Source organism: Neoarius graeffei, chromosome 17 (assembly GCF_027579695.1).
Source record: "Neoarius graeffei isolate fNeoGra1 chromosome 17, fNeoGra1.pri, whole genome shotgun sequence".
NCBI lineage: Eukaryota > Metazoa > Chordata > Actinopteri > Siluriformes > Ariidae > Neoarius > Neoarius graeffei.
The window spans coordinates 44,369,294-44,390,744 of record NC_083585.1 but is presented as its reverse complement, the minus strand read 5'-3'; the positions used below and the strand labels follow the sequence as shown (position 1 = coordinate 44,390,744).

Here is a 21,451-nt window from a genome sequence, read left to right as displayed (position 1 = left end):
TCGCATGCAATATTGTTATCATATTGCTTATCCTACATGTATTACATCCCTCAACCCAGTAGAGAATGACCGTTGAATATGGTTTACGATATTGCATGGTTGTCAAGACAACATGATGTCACACGTCGGAGACGTAAAACTTCTGCGTTAGCGAGCGACTGTGACAATTTGTAAACAAACATGGCCGCCAGGTTTGCTTCATTAAATATGAATGATCTTGAGAGAATTTTGAAAGAGAAAGATGCGTTGAACACCTGAAAGGAATGTGTATGTATAATAATAATATTGGCTGGCTTCTTTTCGTGGTCTATCAGACATATTCCATTTAGCTAACATGATACTGAACGAGTCGAAGACGAGTTCAATATCATGCTAGCTGAATGGAATATATCTGATAGACCACGAAAAAAAGCCAGCCAATATTATTTAATTACCTAATGATACACACATCACATCTGTTAATAAGGACATCTACTCTAGATAGATTGTCTACTAGTGTCTCAGGCTTGCTCCTCTTCACTTTCACCTCTACACCTGTACTCTTGGTGTAGCAACATCAACTCATGCTTGCCTTCTCACAGTCCGAGACTGGCAGGCTTCATGGATACATCCTTCACCAAAATGTGATTATACTGGATATAAAGACCTAGCTGCTGTATATTCCTGTCACTTGCCATCACTTTTGAGAACATATCCATGTGTAAGATGTGAGATGAATCTTCAAATGCAGACTAAAAACCAGTCTCTTTAATCAGCACTTAGATGCCTATTCGTTATGTTAGAGCAGTATCTTATGTTTCTTGGTGATGCATCAATGCAGCTTGTCATAGCCAAAGAGGAGGAGAAGAAGAAGAAGAAGAAGAGAAAATTTGTCACAAGCACACTCAAATTCATCCTCTGCATTGAACCCATCTGAAGCAGAGAACACACACACACACAAGTGAGCAATGAGCACACACACATACCCAGAGCAGTGGGCAGCTATGCTACAGTACCCAGGGAGCAGTTAGGAGTTAGGTGGCTTGCTCAAGGGCACTTCAGCCCAAGGCCGCCCCATGTTAATCTAACTGCATGTCTTTGGACTGTGGGGGAAACCGGAGCACCCAGAGGAAACCCACATAGACACAGGGAGAACATGCAAACTCCACACAGAAAGGCCCTCATCAGCCACTGGGCTCAAACCCAGAACCTTCTTGCTGTGAGGTGACAGTGCTAACCACTACACCACCGTGCCGCCCCAAAGAGTCATTTTCCAAGTGGTAAAGAAAGCACACTTAGTAAGTTCTTGGGATAAGAGCATTTGCTAATTGCCATAAGAGTAAATATAAATATGAATGTAATTATAAGAGTAATCTCTGTGCAAAACAATTGATCATTGTTCTGATTGGACATTGTCTGATGTACTGGGATCATCCCTTTTCCTTCAGAAGACACCATAAATCACTCACCAATTAATGAATCAGCAAAGAACTAAAGAAAATCCATCCATCCATTATCTGTAGCCGCTTATCCTGTGCAGGGTCGCGGGCAAGCTGGAGCCTATCCCAGCTGACTATGGGTGAGAGGCGGGGTACACCCTGGACACGTCGCCAGATCATCACAGGGCTGACACATGGAGACAATCAACCATTCACACTCACACCTACAGTCAATTTAGAGCCACCAGTTAGCCTAACCTGCATGTCTTTGGACTGTAGGGGAAACCGGAGCACCCGGAGGAAACCCACGCGGACACGGGGAGAACATGCAAACTCCACACAGAAAGGTCCCCATCGGCCACTGGGCTCGAACCCAGGACCTTCTTGCTGTGAGGTGACAGTGCGAACCACTACACCACTGTGCTGCCCCTAAAGAGAACCCAATCCTTAGTAAAGTATTCTTATCGGGTATCCCACTGACATATCTCTCTCTCTCTTTTCTGATTACAGGTTCTTCAGTACAGGTTGACCACAGTCACCTAAGGCCACCCTCCCAAGCACCTGTGGGCTCCATGGTAACACACCTCCATCCGTCTGTCATAAGTGGTATTGCATCACCCTACTCCGTCATCACCTCCACCTCCTCATCACTGAGCTCCACCACCTCATCCCAGCCCAGCACACCTAACATGGGCTTCAATCCCCAGGTACCTACAAATCCCACAGCACCTACAGACCATTTTCTTTAAAAAAAAAAACTAATTTCACATGTTCTTACATCTATATGAAGGGGTTTGAGCCATTTTGAAATGTGTAGTAGTCTAAACTTCGAGACTAGCTCTTTTGCTACCCTCTACTGGTTCAGAACAGAGTTACACAATCACTTATCTGCTCTGAATGTTTTTGTTTTCTCTAATCTAACACATCTGATATAATTAATCAGCTCATTTTAATGTCTTCTTTGACATGGGTGTGTTAGAGCAGGAAAATGCTCACATTTTCAGGGCATTGGGAATTCCAGGGGCGATCAATGGTATGTATAGGAAACTAAATCAGGGCATCAATGAGCTGGACCCAAAAATTGATTCTGATTGGTCAGTTACAGCATTCTACAGTCTTTTATTTCTGAATAGTAGAATGCTGCTAAGAATAACAGACCATTGCGATGGATACAGTTCTGATCATAGACTCTGGAGGACCATGTCTAATCATATCAATCCACAGAAAGAAGTCCAGTAAATTTTGTTGCTTTAATAAACACATTAACAGTGTCAACTCATTTGTGACACCATATGGGGGGGGGCGACATTAACCCATCAGAAAACACCATGCAAGATTTTTCTAATATTAATTTTAAAATTTAGATAGATAGATACAGTGGTGCTTGAAAGTTTGTGAACCCTTTAGAATTTTCTATATTTCTGCATAAATATGACCTAAAACATCATCACATTTTCACACAAGTCCTAAAAGTAGATAAAGAGAACCCAGTTAAACAAATGAGACAAAAATATAATACTTGGTCGTTTATTTATTGAGGAAAATGATCCAATATTACATATCTGTGAGTGGCAAAAGTATGTGAACCTCTAGGATTAGCAGTTAATTTGAAGGTGAAATTAGAGTCAGGTGTTTTCAATCAGTGAGATGACAATCAGGTGTGAGTGGGCGCCCTGTTTTATTTAAAGAACAGGGATCTATCAAAGTCTGATCTTCACAACACATGTTTGTGGAAGTGGATCATGGCACGAACAAAGGAGATTTCTGAGGACCTCAGAAAAAGCATTGTTGATGCTCATCAGGCTGGAAAAGGTTACAAAACCATCTCTAAAGAGTTTGGACTCCACCAATCCACAGTCAGACAGATTGTGTACAAATGGAGGAAATTCAAGACCATTGTTACCCTCCCCAGGAGTGGTCAACCAACAAAGATCACTCCAAGAGCAAGGCGTGTAATAGTCGGCAAGGTCACAAAGGACCCCCAGGTTAATTTCTAAGTAACTGAAGGCCTCTCTCACATTGGCTAATGTTAATGTTCATGAGTCCATCATCAGGAGAACACTGAACAACAATGGTGTGCATGGCAGGGTTGCAAGGAGAAAGCCACTGTTCTCCAGAAAGAACATTGCTGCTCATCTGCAGTTTGCTAAAGCTCACATGGACAAGCCAGAAGGCTATTGGAAAAATGTTTTGTGGATGGATGAGACCAAAATAGAACTTTTTGGTTCAAATGAGAAGCGTTATGTTTGGAGAAAGGAAAGCATTGCATTCCAGCATAAGAACCGTATCCCATCTGTGAAACATGGTGGTGGTAGTATCATCATTTGGGCCTGTTTTGCTGCATCTGGACCAGGACAGCTTGCCATCATTGATGAAACAATGAATTCTGAATTATACCAGTGAATTCTAAAGGAAAATGTCAGGACATCTGTCCATGAACTGAATCTCAAGAGAAGGTGGGTCATGCAGCACGACAACAATCCTAAGCACACAAGTCATTCTACCAAAGAATGGTTAAAGAAGAATAAAGTTAATGTTTTCGAGTGGCCAAGTCAAAGTCCTGACCTTAATCCAATCAAAATGTTGTGGAAGGACCTGAAGCAAGCAGTTCATGTGAGGAAACCCACCAACATCCCAGAGTTGAAGCTGTTCTGTATGGAGGAATGGGCTAAAATTCCTCCAAGCCGGTGTGCAGGACTGATCAACAGTTACCGGAAACGTTTAGTTGCAGTTATTGCTGTACAAGGGGATCACACTAGATACTCAAAGCAAAGGTTCACATACTTTTGCCACTCACAGATATGTAATATTGGATCATTTCCCTCAATAAATAAATGACCAACGATAATATTTTTGTCTCATTTGTTTAACTGGTTTCTCTTTATCTACTTTTAGGACTTGGGTGAAAATCTGATGATGTTTTAGGTCATATTTATGTAGAAATATAGAAAATTCTAAAGGGTTCACAAACTTTCAAGCACCACTGTAGATAGATAGATAGATAGATAGATAGATAGATAGATAGATAGATAGATAGATACTTTATTCATCCCGAAGGAAATTAAGGCATCCAGTAGCTTATATGACACACACATGCAAATGCAAGAAGGAAAAATCCATCATCCATAACTGCTTATCCTGTACAGGGTCACAGGCAAGCTGGAGCCTATCCCAGCTGACTACGGGTGAAAGGCGGGGTACACCCTGGACAAGTCGCCAGGTCATCACAGGGCTGACTCATAGACACAGACAACCATTCACACTCACATTCACACCTACGGTCAATTTAGAGTCACCAGTTAACCTAACCTGCATGTCTTTGGACTGTGGGGGAAACCGGAGCACCCGGAGGAAACCCACGCGGACACGGGGAGAACATGCAAACTCCGCACAGAAAGGCCCTTGTTGGCCACTGGGCTCAAACCCAGGACCTTCTTGCTCTGAGTCAACAACGCTAACCACTACACCACCATGCCACTCCCAATAAAATCATTTTTACGGTAAATGAACATTTTGTGTCAAATTATTGATTTATTTTGCAAGTAGCTGTGTAATAAGCTGGATAATGTCCAATTATCTGGTCATTATTGTGAAATAAACCTCTTCAGGTTAATTCAAGACCCTTTCACTTCCCACCGGGGTCCTGCATCACCCTGTCAGGGTTTATTTCACAATAATGACTGGCTCTCTGTATATTATCCCTTACTTATCTGAAAGGTACATTCTCAATCCACAAACTGATACAGTACCAGTCAAATGTTTGAACACCTTTACTCATTCATAGGTTTTTCTGTATTGTGACTGTTTTCTACATTGTAGAACAATACTGAAGACATCAAAACTATGAAATAACATATGGAACATATACGGAATTACGTGGTAAACAAAAAGTATTAAACTAAATATGTTTGATATTTTAGATTTTTCAAAGTAGCCACCGTTTACCTTGACGACACTTTACACACTATTGGCATTATCTTAACCAGCTTCATGAGGTTGTCACCTGGAATGCTTTTCAATTAACAGCTGTGCCTTGTCAAAAGTTAATTAGTGCAATTTCTTGCCTTCTTAATGTTTTTGAGATCAAACAGTAAATAGTAAATAATAAAAATACACTAAATAGCCCTATTCCACAACTGTAGTAATCCATACTATATCAAGAACCGCTGAACTAATTAAAGAAAATGACATCCATCATTACTTTAAGACATGAAGTGTCTTTTAATTAATACAAATAAGGAAAAAACATTAAATCAGAAGGTCAAGTCAAGTTTATTTGTATAGCGCTTTTAACAATAAACATTGTCGCAAAGCAGCTTTACAGAATTTGAATGACTTAAAACATGAGCTAATTTTATCCTTAATCTATCCCCAATGAGCAAGCCTGTGGCGATGGTGGCAAGGAAAAACTCCCTCAGACGACATGAGGAAGAAACCTCGAGAGGAACCAGACTCAAAAGGGAACCCATCCTCATTTGGGCAACAACAGACATGACTATAACATTAACAGATTTAACATGAAGTCAGTTTCGTTGATGTTATAAACTCTTCACTGATGGAAACTTGAGTGCAAAACTGTTCATGACAACTGCAGTCCTAAAGTTAGTAAGTCAACTGTAGTCCTCAGCCATAAAAGCATTACTGTAAGAGTCCCGAGCGTCCTTCAGGTGTGACTTTCAACTGTCCACATGGAGCCGTCCTCCACAGGAGCGATGCGATGAGACTCCAACCAGACACAGGGCACCAGGATGGATCAGGCAGGTATGAGGAGCAGAAGAGGTCAGCACCTCGATCTCAGGACCGACATGTGACTCAGAGGGACAGATTGGGGGGTACACAGGTTGTTAGGTATGCCCAATAAATTAGAGGGTGTGTAAAAACTTTTGACTGGTACTGTAAATTACCTCCAAAATGGGTGAACAGATTGCAATTCATTACCATAATAATAATAACTAGAAAAGCACTCGGAGAGCGCAGACCTCCGCCAAGAATCCTTTAAAAAAATCCGGGATCCAGAAGGTGATCCGGATCACCGCCAAAATTTAATGGATTGTTACTTGTGCCCAGTCACACCTCTGGAAAAAATTTCAGTTCAGAGCAATCCGTTCATTACTTTTTCCGTAATGTTGCTAACAGACAAACCAACAAACAAACAAACCAACGCTACCAGAAACATAACCTCCTTGGTGGAGGTAATAATAATTATTATTATTATGGTGCGGCACGGTGGTGTAGTGGTTAGCGCTGTCGCTTCACAGCAAGAAGGTCCTGGGTTCGAGCCCCGGGGCCGGCGAGGGCCTTTCTGTGCGGAGTTTGCATGTTCTCCCCGTGTCCGCGTGGGTTTCCTCTGGGTGCTCCGGTTTCCCCCACAGTCCAAAGACATGCAGGTTAGGTTAACTGGTGACTCTAAATTGACCGTAGGTGTGACTGTGAGTGTGAATGGTTGTCTGTGTCTATGTGTCAGCCCTGTGATGACCTGGCGACTTGTCCAGGGTGTACCCCGCCTTTCGCCCATAGTCAGCTGGGATAGGCTCCAGCTTGCCTGCGACCCTGTAGAAGGATAAAGCGGCTAGAGATAATGAGATGAGATTATTATTATGGGTGGCACGGTGGTGTAGTGGTTAGCGCTGTCGCCTCACAGCAAGAAGGTCCTGGGTTCGAGCCCCGTGGCCAGCGAGGGCCTTTCTGTGCGGAGTTTGCATGTTCTCCCCGTGTCCGTGTGGGTTTCCTCTGGGTACTCTGGTTTCCCCCACAGTCCAAAGACATGCAGGTTAAGTTAACTGGTGACTCTAAATTGACCGTAGGTGTGAATGTGAGTGTGAATGGTTGTCTGTGTCTATGTGTCAGCCCTGTGATGGCCTGGCAACTTGTCCAGGGTGTACCCCGCCTTTCGCCCATAGTCAGCTGGGATAGGCTCCAGCTTGCCTGCGACCCTGTAGAACAGGATAAGCACCTATAGATGATGGATGGATGGATGGATGGATGGATGGATAGTTAGTAATCATGAACCCTGGTCCTGGTACTCTACTTTCTCATTTCACCATTTCCCTCCCAGATGAACACCCTGGATGCCTCTAGAGATGTTAAACCTCCTGCTAACATCAGCAGCAGCTACCAGTGCATCAGTCCAGGCTTTCTGTCCAAACACCTGTGCTCCATCTGCGGAGATCGCTCTTCTGGTAACTTCTGCAATTCATATTACATCATTATATCCACCCTCATGATGGTAGTGGAAACTAAATGAAATGTGAATTTTGTTTGGCGACGTTGATCTGAATGATCCGAGTGACTAGCAATGGGCTTGCGGTGTGGGATACCCATGTGGGAATGAGTTTCAGAGTGAGTTTTAGTGACACTGTAGTCCTTTCTTCTCATTAGATGTTACTCCTTCCAGGTAAACACTATGGAGTATACAGCTGTGAAGGCTGCAAGGGCTTCTTTAAGAGAACTGTGCGGAAAGATCTGACATACACATGCCGGGACAGTAAGGACTGTTTAATAGATAAGCGCCAGAGGAACCGCTGTCAGTACTGCCGCTATCAGAAATGCCTGGCAATGGGAATGAAGAGAGAAGGTGAGGCCTTCACAGACACCTGAAGACTTTTATTTAAAATCTTCCTTTAAATCTGGCTTAATTTTTACATCAATGTGACAGCAGTTGATAAAGTAATATTTTAGTGGCTTGTTTGTGATTTTCAAAAATTATTTAAATGCAGTCCAGGTCAACATGATCCAGTGAAATGTTTTGACATGTTTTAGCTGAGTGAACCAATTTCTCACTCCAGCAATCCACTTGCGGATTTATTTATTTTTTGTTAAAGTTAACATATTTATATAACAGATGTGATGTTAATATTAATTAGCAACATTAATAATGTCCCAACAGCTAGCCGCTGTGTTCGGGGATCAGGTCGTCGAGGCCCCTGCCTTCGACTGCCGCCCAATCCACACTGCACCGGCCCCCTATGGCTACCTCTGTGGGTGGTGAACCCACAGGAGGTCGGGTCCATGTCACCGCTTCGGGCTGAGCTCGGCCGGGCCCCGTGGGCAAAGGCCCGGCCACCAGGCGCTTGCATACGAGCCCCAACCCCGGGCCTGGCTCCAGGGTGGGGCCCCAGCTGCGCCATACCGGGCGACGTCACGGTCCTTGATTTTTTTATTTCCATAAGGGGTTTTGGTGAACTGCTCTTGGTTTGACCTGTCACCTAGGACCTGTCTGCCTTGGGAAACCCTAACAGGAGCATAATACCCCTGACAACATAGCTCCTAGGATCATTCAAGCACACAAACCCCTCCACCACAATAAGGTGGCAGTTCTGGGGGGGGTTATGAGCTTTGGGTAATGACCGAAAGAACAAGATCGCGGATACAAGCGGCTGAAATGAGTTTCCTTCGCAGGGTGGCTGGGCGCTCCCTTAGAGGTAGGGTGAGAAGCACAGTCACTCGGGAGGAGCTCGGAGTAGAGCCGCTGCTCCTCCACATTGAGAAGAATCAGCTGAGGTGGCTCGGGCATCTCTTTCGGATGCCTCCTGGACGCCTCCCTGGGGAGGTGTTCCAGGCATGTCTCCCCGGGAGGAGGCCCCAGGGAAGACCCAGGACACGCTGGAGGGACTATGTCTCCCGGCTGGCCTGGGAACGCCTTGGTGTTCTTCCCGAGGAGCTGGCCGAGGTGTCTGGGGAGAGGGAAGTTTGGGCTTCCATGCCCAGACTGCTGCCTCCGCGACCCGGCCCCAGATAAGCGGAAGAAAATGAGATGAGATGAGAGATGAGATGAACATTAATAATTATGTCAGTGGAAAGTCCTTACATATACGTTAAGACAAACGTGTATTTGTGTGTGTGTGTGTGTGTGTGTAGCTGTGCAGGAAGAAAGGCAACGGGGTCGAGATAAAAATGATAATGAGGTGGATTCCAGCAGCAGTTTAAATGAAGAAATGCCAGTGGAGAAGATTTTAGATGCTGAATTATCTGTGGAGCCAAAAACAGACACCTACATCCAGACTAATGCAGACAACTCAGTAAGAAAACAACTCAACTCAAATATTTCACACTGTATACAGGGCCTTTACACACAGGCACACTTTTATATCACGCCTGCTGAACATAAAATTCACTCTCATTCAGTAATTATGCTTTCATGCTGAAAATGCTCTCATATAAATATAAATATAAATGCTCTCATCCAAAATGTTTGGTCACACACTGCAAAAAAAAAGATATTTTAGCAAGTCAAATCTTGAGAAAAAAGTTATCTAATATTTCTCGTTTTACTTTTATAGTATTTGTTATTATTTTTTTTTTCGTGGTCCGGTTTCCATCAAATCGTGCGCTCTGATTGGCGAACGGTCTGGAATCCTATGATCCCAACCCCGGTTATGGACCTTTGGCAACTCGCTCGTTCACAACAACAAACATACCTAGTAGCAATTTTTTTGTCAACATTTTTGTCGCCTAGATCAGGGAAGTGATCTAGATCAAGTTTTCTTTTCGGAAAATTCCGAGCTGATGTAGCTTGTCAAACAGGTTTTTGACGAGCTTGTAGCAGGTTTGTTCTAAATATGGTTTCCCTTTTGGGCACTTTCATTTTCTGTTAGAATTTGGTAAATAAAAATATATATATATTATTTACCAGCTTAAGGTCGGTCTGTATCTTGAAATCCCATGACCGAGGTCTTGAAAATACTGACCTCAGCCCAGAGGCCTCGGTCAGTATTTTCAAGACCTCGGTCACGGTATTTCACGATACGGACCTCCTAGCTGGTAAATAATATATATTTATTCTATCCACATTCACTGGATATGAGCAATCACACACTCTGATTGGCTATTCTACTACTAGGCTATCAGCTTATATACCATGAGTAGAGAAAAACAAAATGGCGGCACATATTGCTGAACCAACCGAGGATGAAATAAAAACTCTACTCGAAAACAAACCCCCCAAAAATACAAAAAGAAAGCAACAAAATATGGAATAAAAGTATTTGATGGTAAGAATTTTTTTTTTCAAAAATTATCGCATTTTTCACAAATTGCTACTGTCATTTTGCTGGTTTGTTTACATTCTAAGCGGAAATGATTTTGTCGGATGTTTTACATAAAGTTTTTATTTATCAAATTTGCAAAAAATAAAAATGCTCCGTTTCTCAAAATCCAGTGAATGTAGATAGAATAAAACAATTATTCCACTCAATTTCCACTCAGCGCTACGCGCCTCATTGGCTATCAGCTCATGTACAACTTGATTTCATGGAATAACTGTGAATTATATAACAATTATAAGAGCATTACACCTATTTCTAGACATATTTACTAATTTCAAGTTTAAAATTAGACAGGTTCAATCTTGAAAGGAGGAAAACTATCTAGAAATAGGTTCAATAATCTTGTATTTGTTTAGAAGCAATCTAATAAAGAGAAATTTTTGGGGGGGCTTTTTTCACCTTTATTGGATAGGACAGTGTAGAGACAGGAAATGAGTGGGAGAGAGACAGACAGGGAGGGATCAGGAAATGACCTCGGGCCAGAATCAAACCCGGGTCCCCGGATTTATGGTATGGCGCCTTATCCACCTGAGCCACGATGCCCCATAAAGAGAAATGTTAGTTGAATTTGCTTCAAGTCTTCAAGATATTTTATGTGCTAGGATATACAGTACTGTGCAAAAGTTTTAAGCACCTGATTTATTTTTAGTACAAACTTTGTTATAGATTTCTATTTATGACTTCTACCTCATCCAGTCAGTACAAAAACATTTTAGATTTCAAACATTAGTTTTCCAGCACAAAATTAAATGTAACAGAAAAATGTTTGTCACTTAAAAAAAATCACCATATTCCATAATAGATACGTTTCAGACAAAAAACATAATGAAGGCTGCTGGGTTTTGGTGCAAAATGAAGAAGCGAGTGTGACAGTCAGTGTCCAGAAGAACTGCGGCTGGTTCTGCAAAATGCTCAGTAAAACCTACAGCTCATTTCCGCATAAAACTGCACTCATTATACCTGACTCCTTTTTCCTTTTTTTTTTTAAGCAAAGGGTCGTCTCACGCCAAATACTGGCTTTGTTTTGTTTATTATGGCTTACTGCTGTTTATAGAATTTTTTAATGTAGACATATTTAATTTCATTATTTTGAAGGCATCTTTGCTCTACAGTACTGTCATTTTTGCAGACCACAAAATTCTCTTACATTCACATAAAATATATTTACATTAAAATGACCACTTCACCTCACAGTCACACAGAAGTTTACTAACCGGCGACGGTCTCATTTCTACACCAAGGGCCCTTCAGTGCCTCAGACCTCAACAGTTAGGATTTTAATTGTAGAGAATGTTGATCGAGGGTTTGGTACCATACTTGGTTCTTTATGACATGTTTTGGATAAGAACTTTCTCTGATTTCTGACAGACAAACGACCCTGTCACCAACATCTGCCAGGCAGCTGATAAACAGCTCTTCACCCTGGTGGAGTGGGCAAAACGCATCCCGCACTTCTCTCAGCTACCTCTGGATGATCAGGTCATTCTCCTACGAGCAGGTCAGTAAACTCCTTCTGTCCACAGTAACACTGGGTCGACATTGTTAGGCGAGCTTTAGGTTACATGGTTACCCTCATCAAAAAGAAGTATACTTCAAGTTCAGTTTATTAAGTATACTTAAGTAAAGTTAAAGTATATTTCCTTAAGTATACTTTTGTGTACCAAGTATACTGATATCATTGTACTTACAGTATACTTGTAAGTAAACTAATCTAATACTTCTTGGGACTAAATTGGCCCGCTTTTAGTTTATAAAAAGTATTTACTTTAAGTCTAAGAGAAGTAAACTTTGAGTATACAACTAGAATTTTTTATTTTGTACTGCAAGTGTACCACAAGTAAACTTATATACTAATCGTTTACTAGTTCTATACTTGTAGTCCACTCTTTAGTTTACTAAAGTACACTTTGTAGTATACTGGAAATATACTATTGGTTTACTTGTTACACACTTCTAGTCCACTTTTTAGTTTATAAAAGTATACTTTATACCATATTGGAAATATACTATTAGTTACTGGTTATATACATCTAGTCCACTTTTTAGTTTTGAAGTATACTGCAGTTACCCTTCTAGGTATACTATTAGTTTTCTAGCCCAAACCCTTACCTCATGCACACTACCAGTAGACAACTTAAGTGTTTTGTACCTTAAGTTACAATGAAGTTATGAAGGTAAGAATTCACAAAATAACAACAGATACTCAGGATTAAGAACATATTAATTTTCTTTAAAAATCAAAATTTAAAGCAACATTGTATTAAATGCCCAAGTATAAAAACATGGCAATGACAACTGAAATTGACATCCAAGCTCTAAAGAAAAATAAATAAATTAATTAATTAATGATCCCACTCAGGAGAAATTTTTTTTAAAAACTCTGATGAAATTTGACTTGCCTTTTGATGAAATTTTAAAAATTCAGATGTATTTTGGTGACGGAGTATAATGACAGCCAGTATGGTTCAAGTCTGTCACAATGTTCTCACCTTTGTTTTCAACTTTGCTAGCAAATAAAATAAGAGAAATGTGTATCTGTCTCTTTGTGGGTTAATAACACTATATACAGTGGGGCAAAAAAGTATTTAGTCAGCCACCAATTGTGCAAGTTCTCCCGCTTAAAAAGATGAGAGAGGCCTGTAAATTTCATCATAGGTACACTTCAACTATGAGAGACAGAATTGGGGGAAAGAATCCAGGAAATCACATTGTAGGATTTTTTAATGAATTAATTGGTAAATTCCTCTGTAAAATAAGTATTTGGTCACCTACAAACAAGCAAGATTTCTGGCTCTCACAGACCTGTAACTTCTTCTTTAAGAGGCTCCTCTGTCCTCCACTCGTTACCTGTATTAATGGCACCTGTTTGAACTCGTTATCAGTTTAAAAGACACCTGTCCACAACCTCAATCAGTCACACTCCAAACTCCACTATGGCCAAGACCAAAGAGCTGTCAAAGGACACCAGAAACAAAATTGTAGACCTGCACCAGGCTGGGAAGACTGAATCTGCAATAGGTAAGCAGCTTGGTGTGAAGAAATCAACTGTGGGAGCAATTATTAGAAAATGGAAGACATACAAGACCACTGATAATCTCCCTCGATCTGGGGCTCCATGCAAGATCTCACCCCGTAGGGTCAAAATGATCACAAGAACGGTGAGCAAAAATCCCAGAACCACACGGGGGACCTAGTGAATGACCTGCAGAGAGCTGGGACCAAAGTAACAAAGGCTACCATCAGTAACACACTACACCGCCAGGGACTCAAATCCTGCAGTGCCAGACGTGTCCCCCTGCTTAAGCCAGTACATGTCCAGGTCCGTCTGAAGGTTGCTAGAGAGCATTTGGATGATCCAGAAGAGGATTGGGAGAATGTCCTATGGTCAGATGAAACCAAAATAGAACTTTTTGGTAAAAACTCAACTTGTCGTGTTTGGAGGAGAAAGAATGCTGAGTTGCATCCAAAGAACACCATACCTACTGTGAAGCATGGGGGTGGAAACATCATGCTTTGGGGCTGTTTTTCTGCAAAGGGACCAGGATGACTGATCCGTGTAAAGGAAAGAATGAATGGGGCCATGTATCGTGAGATTTTGAGTGAAAACCTCCTTCCATCAGCAAGGGCATTGAAGATGAAACGTGGCTGGGTCTTTCAGCATGACAATGATCCCAAACACACCGCCCGGGCAACGAAGGAGTGGCTTCGTAAGAAACATTTCAAGGTCCTGGAGTGGCCTAGCCAGTCTCCAGATCTCAACCCCATAGAAAATCTTTGGAGGGAGTTGAAAGTCCGTGTTGCCCAGCGACAGCCCCAAAACATCATTGCTCTAGAGGAGATCTGCATGGAGGAATGGGCCAAAATACCAGCAACAGTGTGTGAAAACCTTGTGAAGACTTACAGAAAACGTTTGACCTCTGTCATTGCCAACAAAGGGTATATAACAAAGTATTGAGATGAACTTTTATTATTGACCAAATACTTATTTTCCACCATAATTTGCAAATAAATTCTTTAAAAATCAGACAATGTGATTTCCTGGATTCTTTCCCCCCCATTTTGTCTCTCATAGTTGAAGTGTACCTATGATGAAAATTACAGGCCTCTCTCATCTTTTTAAGTGGGAGAACTTGCACAATTGGTGGCTGACTAAATACTTTTTTGCCCCACCCACTGTACATAAGAGTAACAACACTGTTTACTCTTAAGCTGTTCCACCCCAGAGTCGACCACAAACTTATGGTACATGTTGGTTTAAAAGATGGGATTTAAAACATGCTGCCGTATATCACAAAGAAGCCAATATGTGTGAAAAAGAAGTATTTTATAGGCTACTATCTAAAGGATAAGCACAACTACAGGGCGAGTCCACTTAAATATAAGGCACAAGTATTTTAATACTTTATTACACTTTTGTGAAGTATATCTTGATCAAAAGTTTAAGTATAAGCTTAATATACTTAGACTTTTCTATATACTTTTCAGTATAAGCCAAGTATACTTATATATAATTTTATTAAGTATATCCCTGATAAGTCTCATCTCATCTCATTATCTCTAGCCGCTTTATCCTGTTCTACAGGGTCGCAGGCAAGCTGGAGCCTATCCCAGCTGACTACGGGCGAAAGGCGGGGTACACCCTGGACAAGTTGCCAGGTCATCACAGGGCTGACACATAGACACAGACAACCATTCACACTCACATTCACACCTACGGTCAATTTAGAGTCACCAGTTAACCTAACCTGCATGTCTTTGGACTGTGGGGGAAACCGGAGCACCCGGAGGAAACCCACGCGGACACGGGGAGAACATGCAAACTCCGTACAGAAAGGCCCTCGCCGGCCCCGGGGCTCGAACCCAGGACCTTCTTGCTGTGAGGCGACAGCGCTAACCACTACACCACCGTGCCGCCCATCCCTGATAAGTAAATAAAAAATAAACTGAAAGCATACTCTCTCTTATTTTTAGTTTAAAAGAAGTATACTAGAAGTACACTTGAATAAACTTCTTTTTTGTAAGGGTAAGGAGAAACTTGGTAGGACGTGTTAGCTCACCTCCAGTGTGTACCAACGCATGTAGCTGTCCTCCTCCACTGCTGAGTGTGTGTGTGTGTGTGTGTCCAGGCTGGAACGAGCTGCTCATTGCGTCCTTCTCTCATCGCTCTGTGTCAGTAAAGGATGGTATTGTGTTAGGCACAGGGCTGCATGTCCACCGCAACAGCGCTCACACTGCAGGGGTGGGGTCCATCTTTGACAGGTCTGATTTACAAACACACTCACACACACACACCATTCAGATTATTTATCAACTGCCTTCACTTTCTGATTGTCTGACCTCTAGTATCTGATCTCTCTACTGTCTGATCTGTCTACTTTACAGTAACTAGTGTCTGATGTCTCTAGGGCCTGATTTCTCTTGTGTCTGATCTATGGTATCTGTAGTGTCTGATTGCTCTCGATTTTCTGGTCACTAATCTAATCTGTGTCTAATCTCTCTATCTCATCACTGATCACTATTAAATTATCTCTATACACACTTTCTAGTGTCTAATCTATAACATCTGTTCTCTTTTGTATCTAATCTACTGTGTCTGAGTTTAATGTTGATATTTCTAGTAACTGATCTCTATTGTTGGTCCAATTTCTCTAATATTTGATATCTGATTTATAATGTCTAATCTTTGTAGTGTCTGATCTATTGCAGCTGATTTCTTGCATCTGACCTCCGATGTCTGATTGTAATGTCTAGGTTCTCTCGTGACTGAGCTCTTTATCTGAACTCGTGTCCATTTCCTCTAATATTTCATGTCTAATGTCTGATTTCTCTAGTCTACAGTGTCTAATCTCTATAGTGTCTGATGTGTTTGAACTCTGGTGTATCTGGTGTCAGCTCGAGTATCTAATCTGTCTGATGCCTGATGTGTTTGAGTTCTTGTAGCAGACCTGTGATCTCTCCAGAGTCTGATCTGATTGCTGTGTATCTGCAGGGTTCTTTCTGAGCTGGTGTCTAAAATGAAGGACATGCAGATGGACAAAACGGAGCTTGGCTGCCTCAGAGCCATTGTTCTTTTCAACCCAGGTAACACGTCACCCTAAACAACTCGAAACTCTTTTGACATTCTACTAATATTTTACTAATCAGATTACAAGTGCAAGACAGAATAAAAAAACTTTCGTGTCTAAATCAGAATAAATCCACAGTGCACATTTAAGTCTGACTGCTTTTATAATTGGAATATTTGCGCACATTCTGCCTCTGTTTATGCCACAACACATGCGGATCACCATGGTGCCTGTAAAACTGCAAAAGTAATGTTATGAATATGACAAGATTTTAATATAACAGTGTGAAGAATATATGGAACATGTTTGCATTAATAAGAGAGTAGGAGGTTACATTTTTGCTTCATTTTTGACCTTGCTGAATTACTGAATCTGACCGTAGATGCCAAAGGTTTGTCCAATCCATCTGAGGTCGAGGCACTGAGGGAAAAAGTTTATGCCTCACTGGAGTCATACACCAAGCACAAATATCCAGACCAGCTGGGCAGGTGAGGATATCCATCCATCCATCCATCCATCCATCCATCCATTATCTGTAGCCACTTTATCCTGTTCTACAGGGTCGCAGGCAAGCTGGAGCCTATCCCAGCTGACTACGGGCGAAAGGCGGGGTACACCCTGGACAAGTCGCCAGGTCATCACAGGGCTGACACATAGACACAGACAACCATTCACACTCACATTCACACCTACAGTCAATTTAGAGTCACCAGTTAACCTAACCTGCATGTCTTTGGACTGTGGGGGAAACCGGAGCACCCGGAGGAAACCCACACAGACACGGGGAGAACATGCAAACTCTACACAGAAAGGCCCTCGCCGGCCACTGGGCTCAAACCCAGGACCTTCTTGCTGTGAGGCGACAGTGCTAACCACTACGCCGCCCTCTAATAATAATAATAATAATAATAATAATGTCGGACATTTCTAAGCTTAAAAAGAACATGATTTTTTTTTTTAATAGTGCTAGCCTTGATAAAAGGGTATTTTGCATTTGATTGTGAAATAGCTCAACTGGGAGTGTGTATGTGGGAGTGTGTGTGTGTGTGTGTGTGTGTGTGTAAGAGAGAGAAAAATGAGCTTTTACCCCTCAAAAAATGAGTGCATTATTGTAAACTTCAAAGTAGATGACAACACGTCTATGAAATGTTTATGCTCTGGAAGATTTATTTGAACTGCAGACAGCGTGTTAAACTGCTGTTCACAGACACAGAATAGCAGTGTGTTTGATCTCTTTCCCTGTTGTATTTGACCCCTTACACTCAGCGTAATTAGTACATTAAAATGAGTAGGAGTCGAGTGACGAGCATGAAGGGCTTCGATGGAGTCCTAAATACCCTGAATAAGAGGTTAAAGCAACAGCAGTATTATGTATACGGTTTGATATTGGTTGACGATCAACCATGTTCAAGATCAAGTGCATGATTTTTATTTCATCACTGACTGAAAATCTCATCTCATCTCATTATCTCTAGCCGCTTTATCCTTCTACAGGGTTGCAGGCAAGCTGGAGCCTATCCCAGCTGGCTACGGGCGAAAGGCGGGGTACACCCTGGACAAGTCGCCAGGTCAACACAGGGCTGACACATAGACACAGACAACCATTCACACTCACATTCACACCTACGGTCAATTTAGAGTCACCAGTTAACCTAACCTGCATGTCTTTGGACTGTGGGGGAAACCGGAGCACCCGGAGGAAACCCACGCGGACACGGGGAGAACATGCAAACTCCACACAGAAAGGCCCTCGCCGACCACGGGGCTCGAACCCAGGACCTTCTTGCTGTGAGGCGACAGCGCTAACCACTACACCATCATGCCGCCATATTATATATATATATATATATATATATATATATATACACACATTGTCATTTCTTCAGCTCCAGTCCTGTGCAAAAATCTTAGGTACAGGTAAAGAAATGCTGTCGACCAAAAATGACTTAAAAAATAATGAAATGAAATGTTTCAACATTAAAAAATACTATAAACAGCAGTAAGCCATTATACATGAAACAAAGACAGTATTTGGTGTGAGACGACCCTTTGTATTAAAAAAAAAAGTGCAGTTTTATGCAGAAATGAGCTGTAGGTTTTACTGAGCATCTTACAGAACCAGCCGCAGTTCTTCTGGACACTTTGACTGTCACACTCGCTTCTTCATTTTGCACCAAAACCCAGCAGCCTTCATTATGTTTTCTTTTTCAATCTGAAAAGTGCTCGCTTATGTAATATGCTGCTCAGATACAAAAAAAATTTCTGTAACATTTAATTTTGTGCTGGAAAACAAACGTTTGGACTCTAAAATGTTTTTGTACCGACTCGATAATGTAGAAATCATAAAATAGAAATCTATAACAAAGTTTGTAGGAGAAAAAAATAAGGTGCCTAACACTTTTGCACAGTACTGTATATAAATATGCACAGGGCGGCACGGTGGTGTAGTGGTTAGCGCTGTCTCCTCACAGCAAGAAGGTCCGGGTTCGAGCCCCGTGGCCGGCGAGGGCCTTTCTGTGTGGAGTTTGCATGTTCTCCCCGTGTCCGTGTGGGTTTCCTCCGGGTGCTCCGGTTTCCCCCACAGTCCAAAGACATGCAGGTTAGGTTAACTGGTGACTCTAAATTGACCGTAGGTGTGAATGTGAGTGTGAATGGTTGTCTGTGTCTATGTGTCAGCCCTGTGATGACCTGGCGACTTGTCCAGGGTGTACCCCGCCTTTCACCCGTAGTCAGCTGGGATAGGCTCCAGCTTGCCTGCGACCCTGTAGAACAGGATAAAGCCGCTAGAGATAATGAGATGAAATGAGATAAATATGCACATGTATATTAAAATAGATAATATATATGCTGAGTTAAGTCATATCAAACATATCAAACAATCATCTCCAGAAAAAAACCCAAACAATATACAGTAACTGATTAAATAGGTAAGTAATAACTAAATAATTAAGAAGTGATTAAATAAATAAGTAAGTAAATAAGTTAAATCAAGTAAATGAATAAACTTGATTCGGTCTCTTGTATTGATCACTTGTACCATTCGTACTGCTTCTATTAAATAGGAATAGACGTTTACATTTATATTAGTAAAAAATAATGAAAAATTTGTGTTACACCTTGACAAAATTATGGTTTTGTTACTTGACACTTTTTATATGCCTTGCTGTGTGTGTACTCGTTGCTGCAGGTTTGCGAAGCTCCTGCTGCGTCTTCCTGCTCTTCGCTCCATCGGCCTCAAATGTCTCGAGCATCTTTTCTTCTTTAAGCTCATCGGCGATACACCGATAGACACGTTCCTCATGGAGATGCTGGAAGCTCCACACCAAATCACGTGATGCTAATTATGCCCTTTACCTTGTAAATATCCACCTCTTATCCTGATTTTCTTTTATACTACATTTTAAACAAAGGACATTTTAATTGTTATTAAACAAAAAACCAGAGTATTAATTTTAAATATGTACATAGATTTCACCAGTGATGTACAAAGTGATTCTATTCAATGTGAAATTGTTTAAACTGCCAACATGTATATGGAAAAGTTATGTAAAAAGAATAAAAATTTGTTTGAAATAGTATTGTTCTGCATTTTCAGCATAAATATTGAGGACTGATTTCTTTGCTTTTGCATTTTTTTTCTTGCCATGTTTTAACAGCCATGTTTTCACATTGAAAGGAAAAGCTGTAGAGCTTAAAGTGTGTATCCTGGACCAATTTAGTTTTTTTTTTTTTTATATGAAAGTATGTCCCTTTACACACTCATCCAGAAGGGTAATTTTGCACAAGGCCATCTGTCTACAGCAGAAAAAAATAAAACAACAAAACGCATCTGGAAAAATCCCAAGGGAGTCTGGAGCCAGATTCGTGACGTCACCTGCGGAAGCGCGAGCAGGCTGCGCGAGCTTTGCACGGTTTCAGTGCACAGCCTGTGTAGACCAAGTTTAGCACCTAGCGATTTTGCACTGAAATATGGAATTGTCACCTGAAGTAAGTGTTTTATCGCCCAGCGCTTTCGTGTTGTTTACTTTTGTGTGTGTCAATAAATAACATTATCCGTGTACCACACAAACACAGGAACACCTAATTTAGAGTATAGTCTCTCTTATTTCTTACTCTGGCAACAGTCAATTTGTGAATCGCCGATTTTCTTGGTCTTTTTCTCGGCTCTGCTTGGTCCTCGGCTTCGAGGGCCTCAGCAGCACTTCGCCTTCTGTCAGGGGAGACAAACACGGCTGGCTCCTTTGGTGACGCTGACACAGATGGAGACGGTGTTGCTTTGGGCATTCTGACAGATGGAACTGCGTCTTTTTTCAGATCAAGTTGCCTCGCGAAGCACATTTCCCACTGCAAATAGTTCCCAAAGTCGTCAGGCCTTGTGAAGTGAGCACCGCAAATAATGCTATAATCTGTAGCATGTAGCCAATTTTTCTAGGTGCCTCGCACGAAGCGCTCCCATTTCTCTCATTGTCTGGTCTTTTGGAAAATGATGAGTACTAATCCCATCAAGATTGTTGTTGCTACACCCTCCTACAATACAGCTGTTAACCATTTTAATAATTATGTGATAACGTTGAAGAAATTTGCAGAAAACCACCAGGTCATTTTCTCATAAACAAGCCAGCGCTGACGTAGGATTCAGAGGGAGGCGTCCCGCACGCGATGTCATGAAAATCAATGTTTGCCGGGAAATCCAAATGCCAAGTTTTTTCAGAGGCGGACCAATTCGCCTCAAATGGCTTGATTTCAACTGAATTTTTCTGGTATTGCGCAAGGTAAAAAAAAAATTGCAGAGAATGCAGAATGTTACAGATATTTGACCAAAGTTTAATATAAAATAGGATAATTACATTGATCTTGCTCCTGAATTTAGCCGTGATAAGCACTTTAAAGCTAGACTGGCTTTCAGATTTTAAGTTTAGGTCAT

General features: G+C 41.5%; 1 protein-coding gene across 2 annotated transcripts in view; it reads left to right on the top strand.

Moving 5' to 3' along the window:
• rxrga (retinoid x receptor, gamma a) overlaps window positions 1–20,049 on the top strand; it is a 31,586-nt gene extending 11,537 nt beyond the window's left edge. The window contains exons 2-10 of one of the 2 annotated variants that reach the window (XM_060898161.1): window positions 1,929–2,125; window positions 7,474–7,597; window positions 7,813–7,992; window positions 9,276–9,436; window positions 11,831–11,960; window positions 15,589–15,721; window positions 16,452–16,543; window positions 16,910–17,015; window positions 19,715–20,049. In XM_060898161.1, coding sequence (XP_060754144.1) covers window positions 1,929–2,125; window positions 7,474–7,597; window positions 7,813–7,992; window positions 9,276–9,436; window positions 11,831–11,960; window positions 15,589–15,721; window positions 16,452–16,543; window positions 16,910–17,015; window positions 19,715–19,862 — 1,271 coding nt within the window. In that variant the 3' untranslated portion in view covers window positions 19,863–20,049. The remainder of the gene's footprint in view (window positions 1–1,928; window positions 2,126–7,473; window positions 7,598–7,812; window positions 7,993–9,275; window positions 9,437–11,830; window positions 11,961–15,588; window positions 15,722–16,451; window positions 16,544–16,909; window positions 17,016–19,714) is intronic. The other variant, XM_060898162.1, reaches the window with a different exon arrangement.
• The last annotated feature ends 1,402 nt before the right edge of the window (window positions 20,050–21,451 follow it).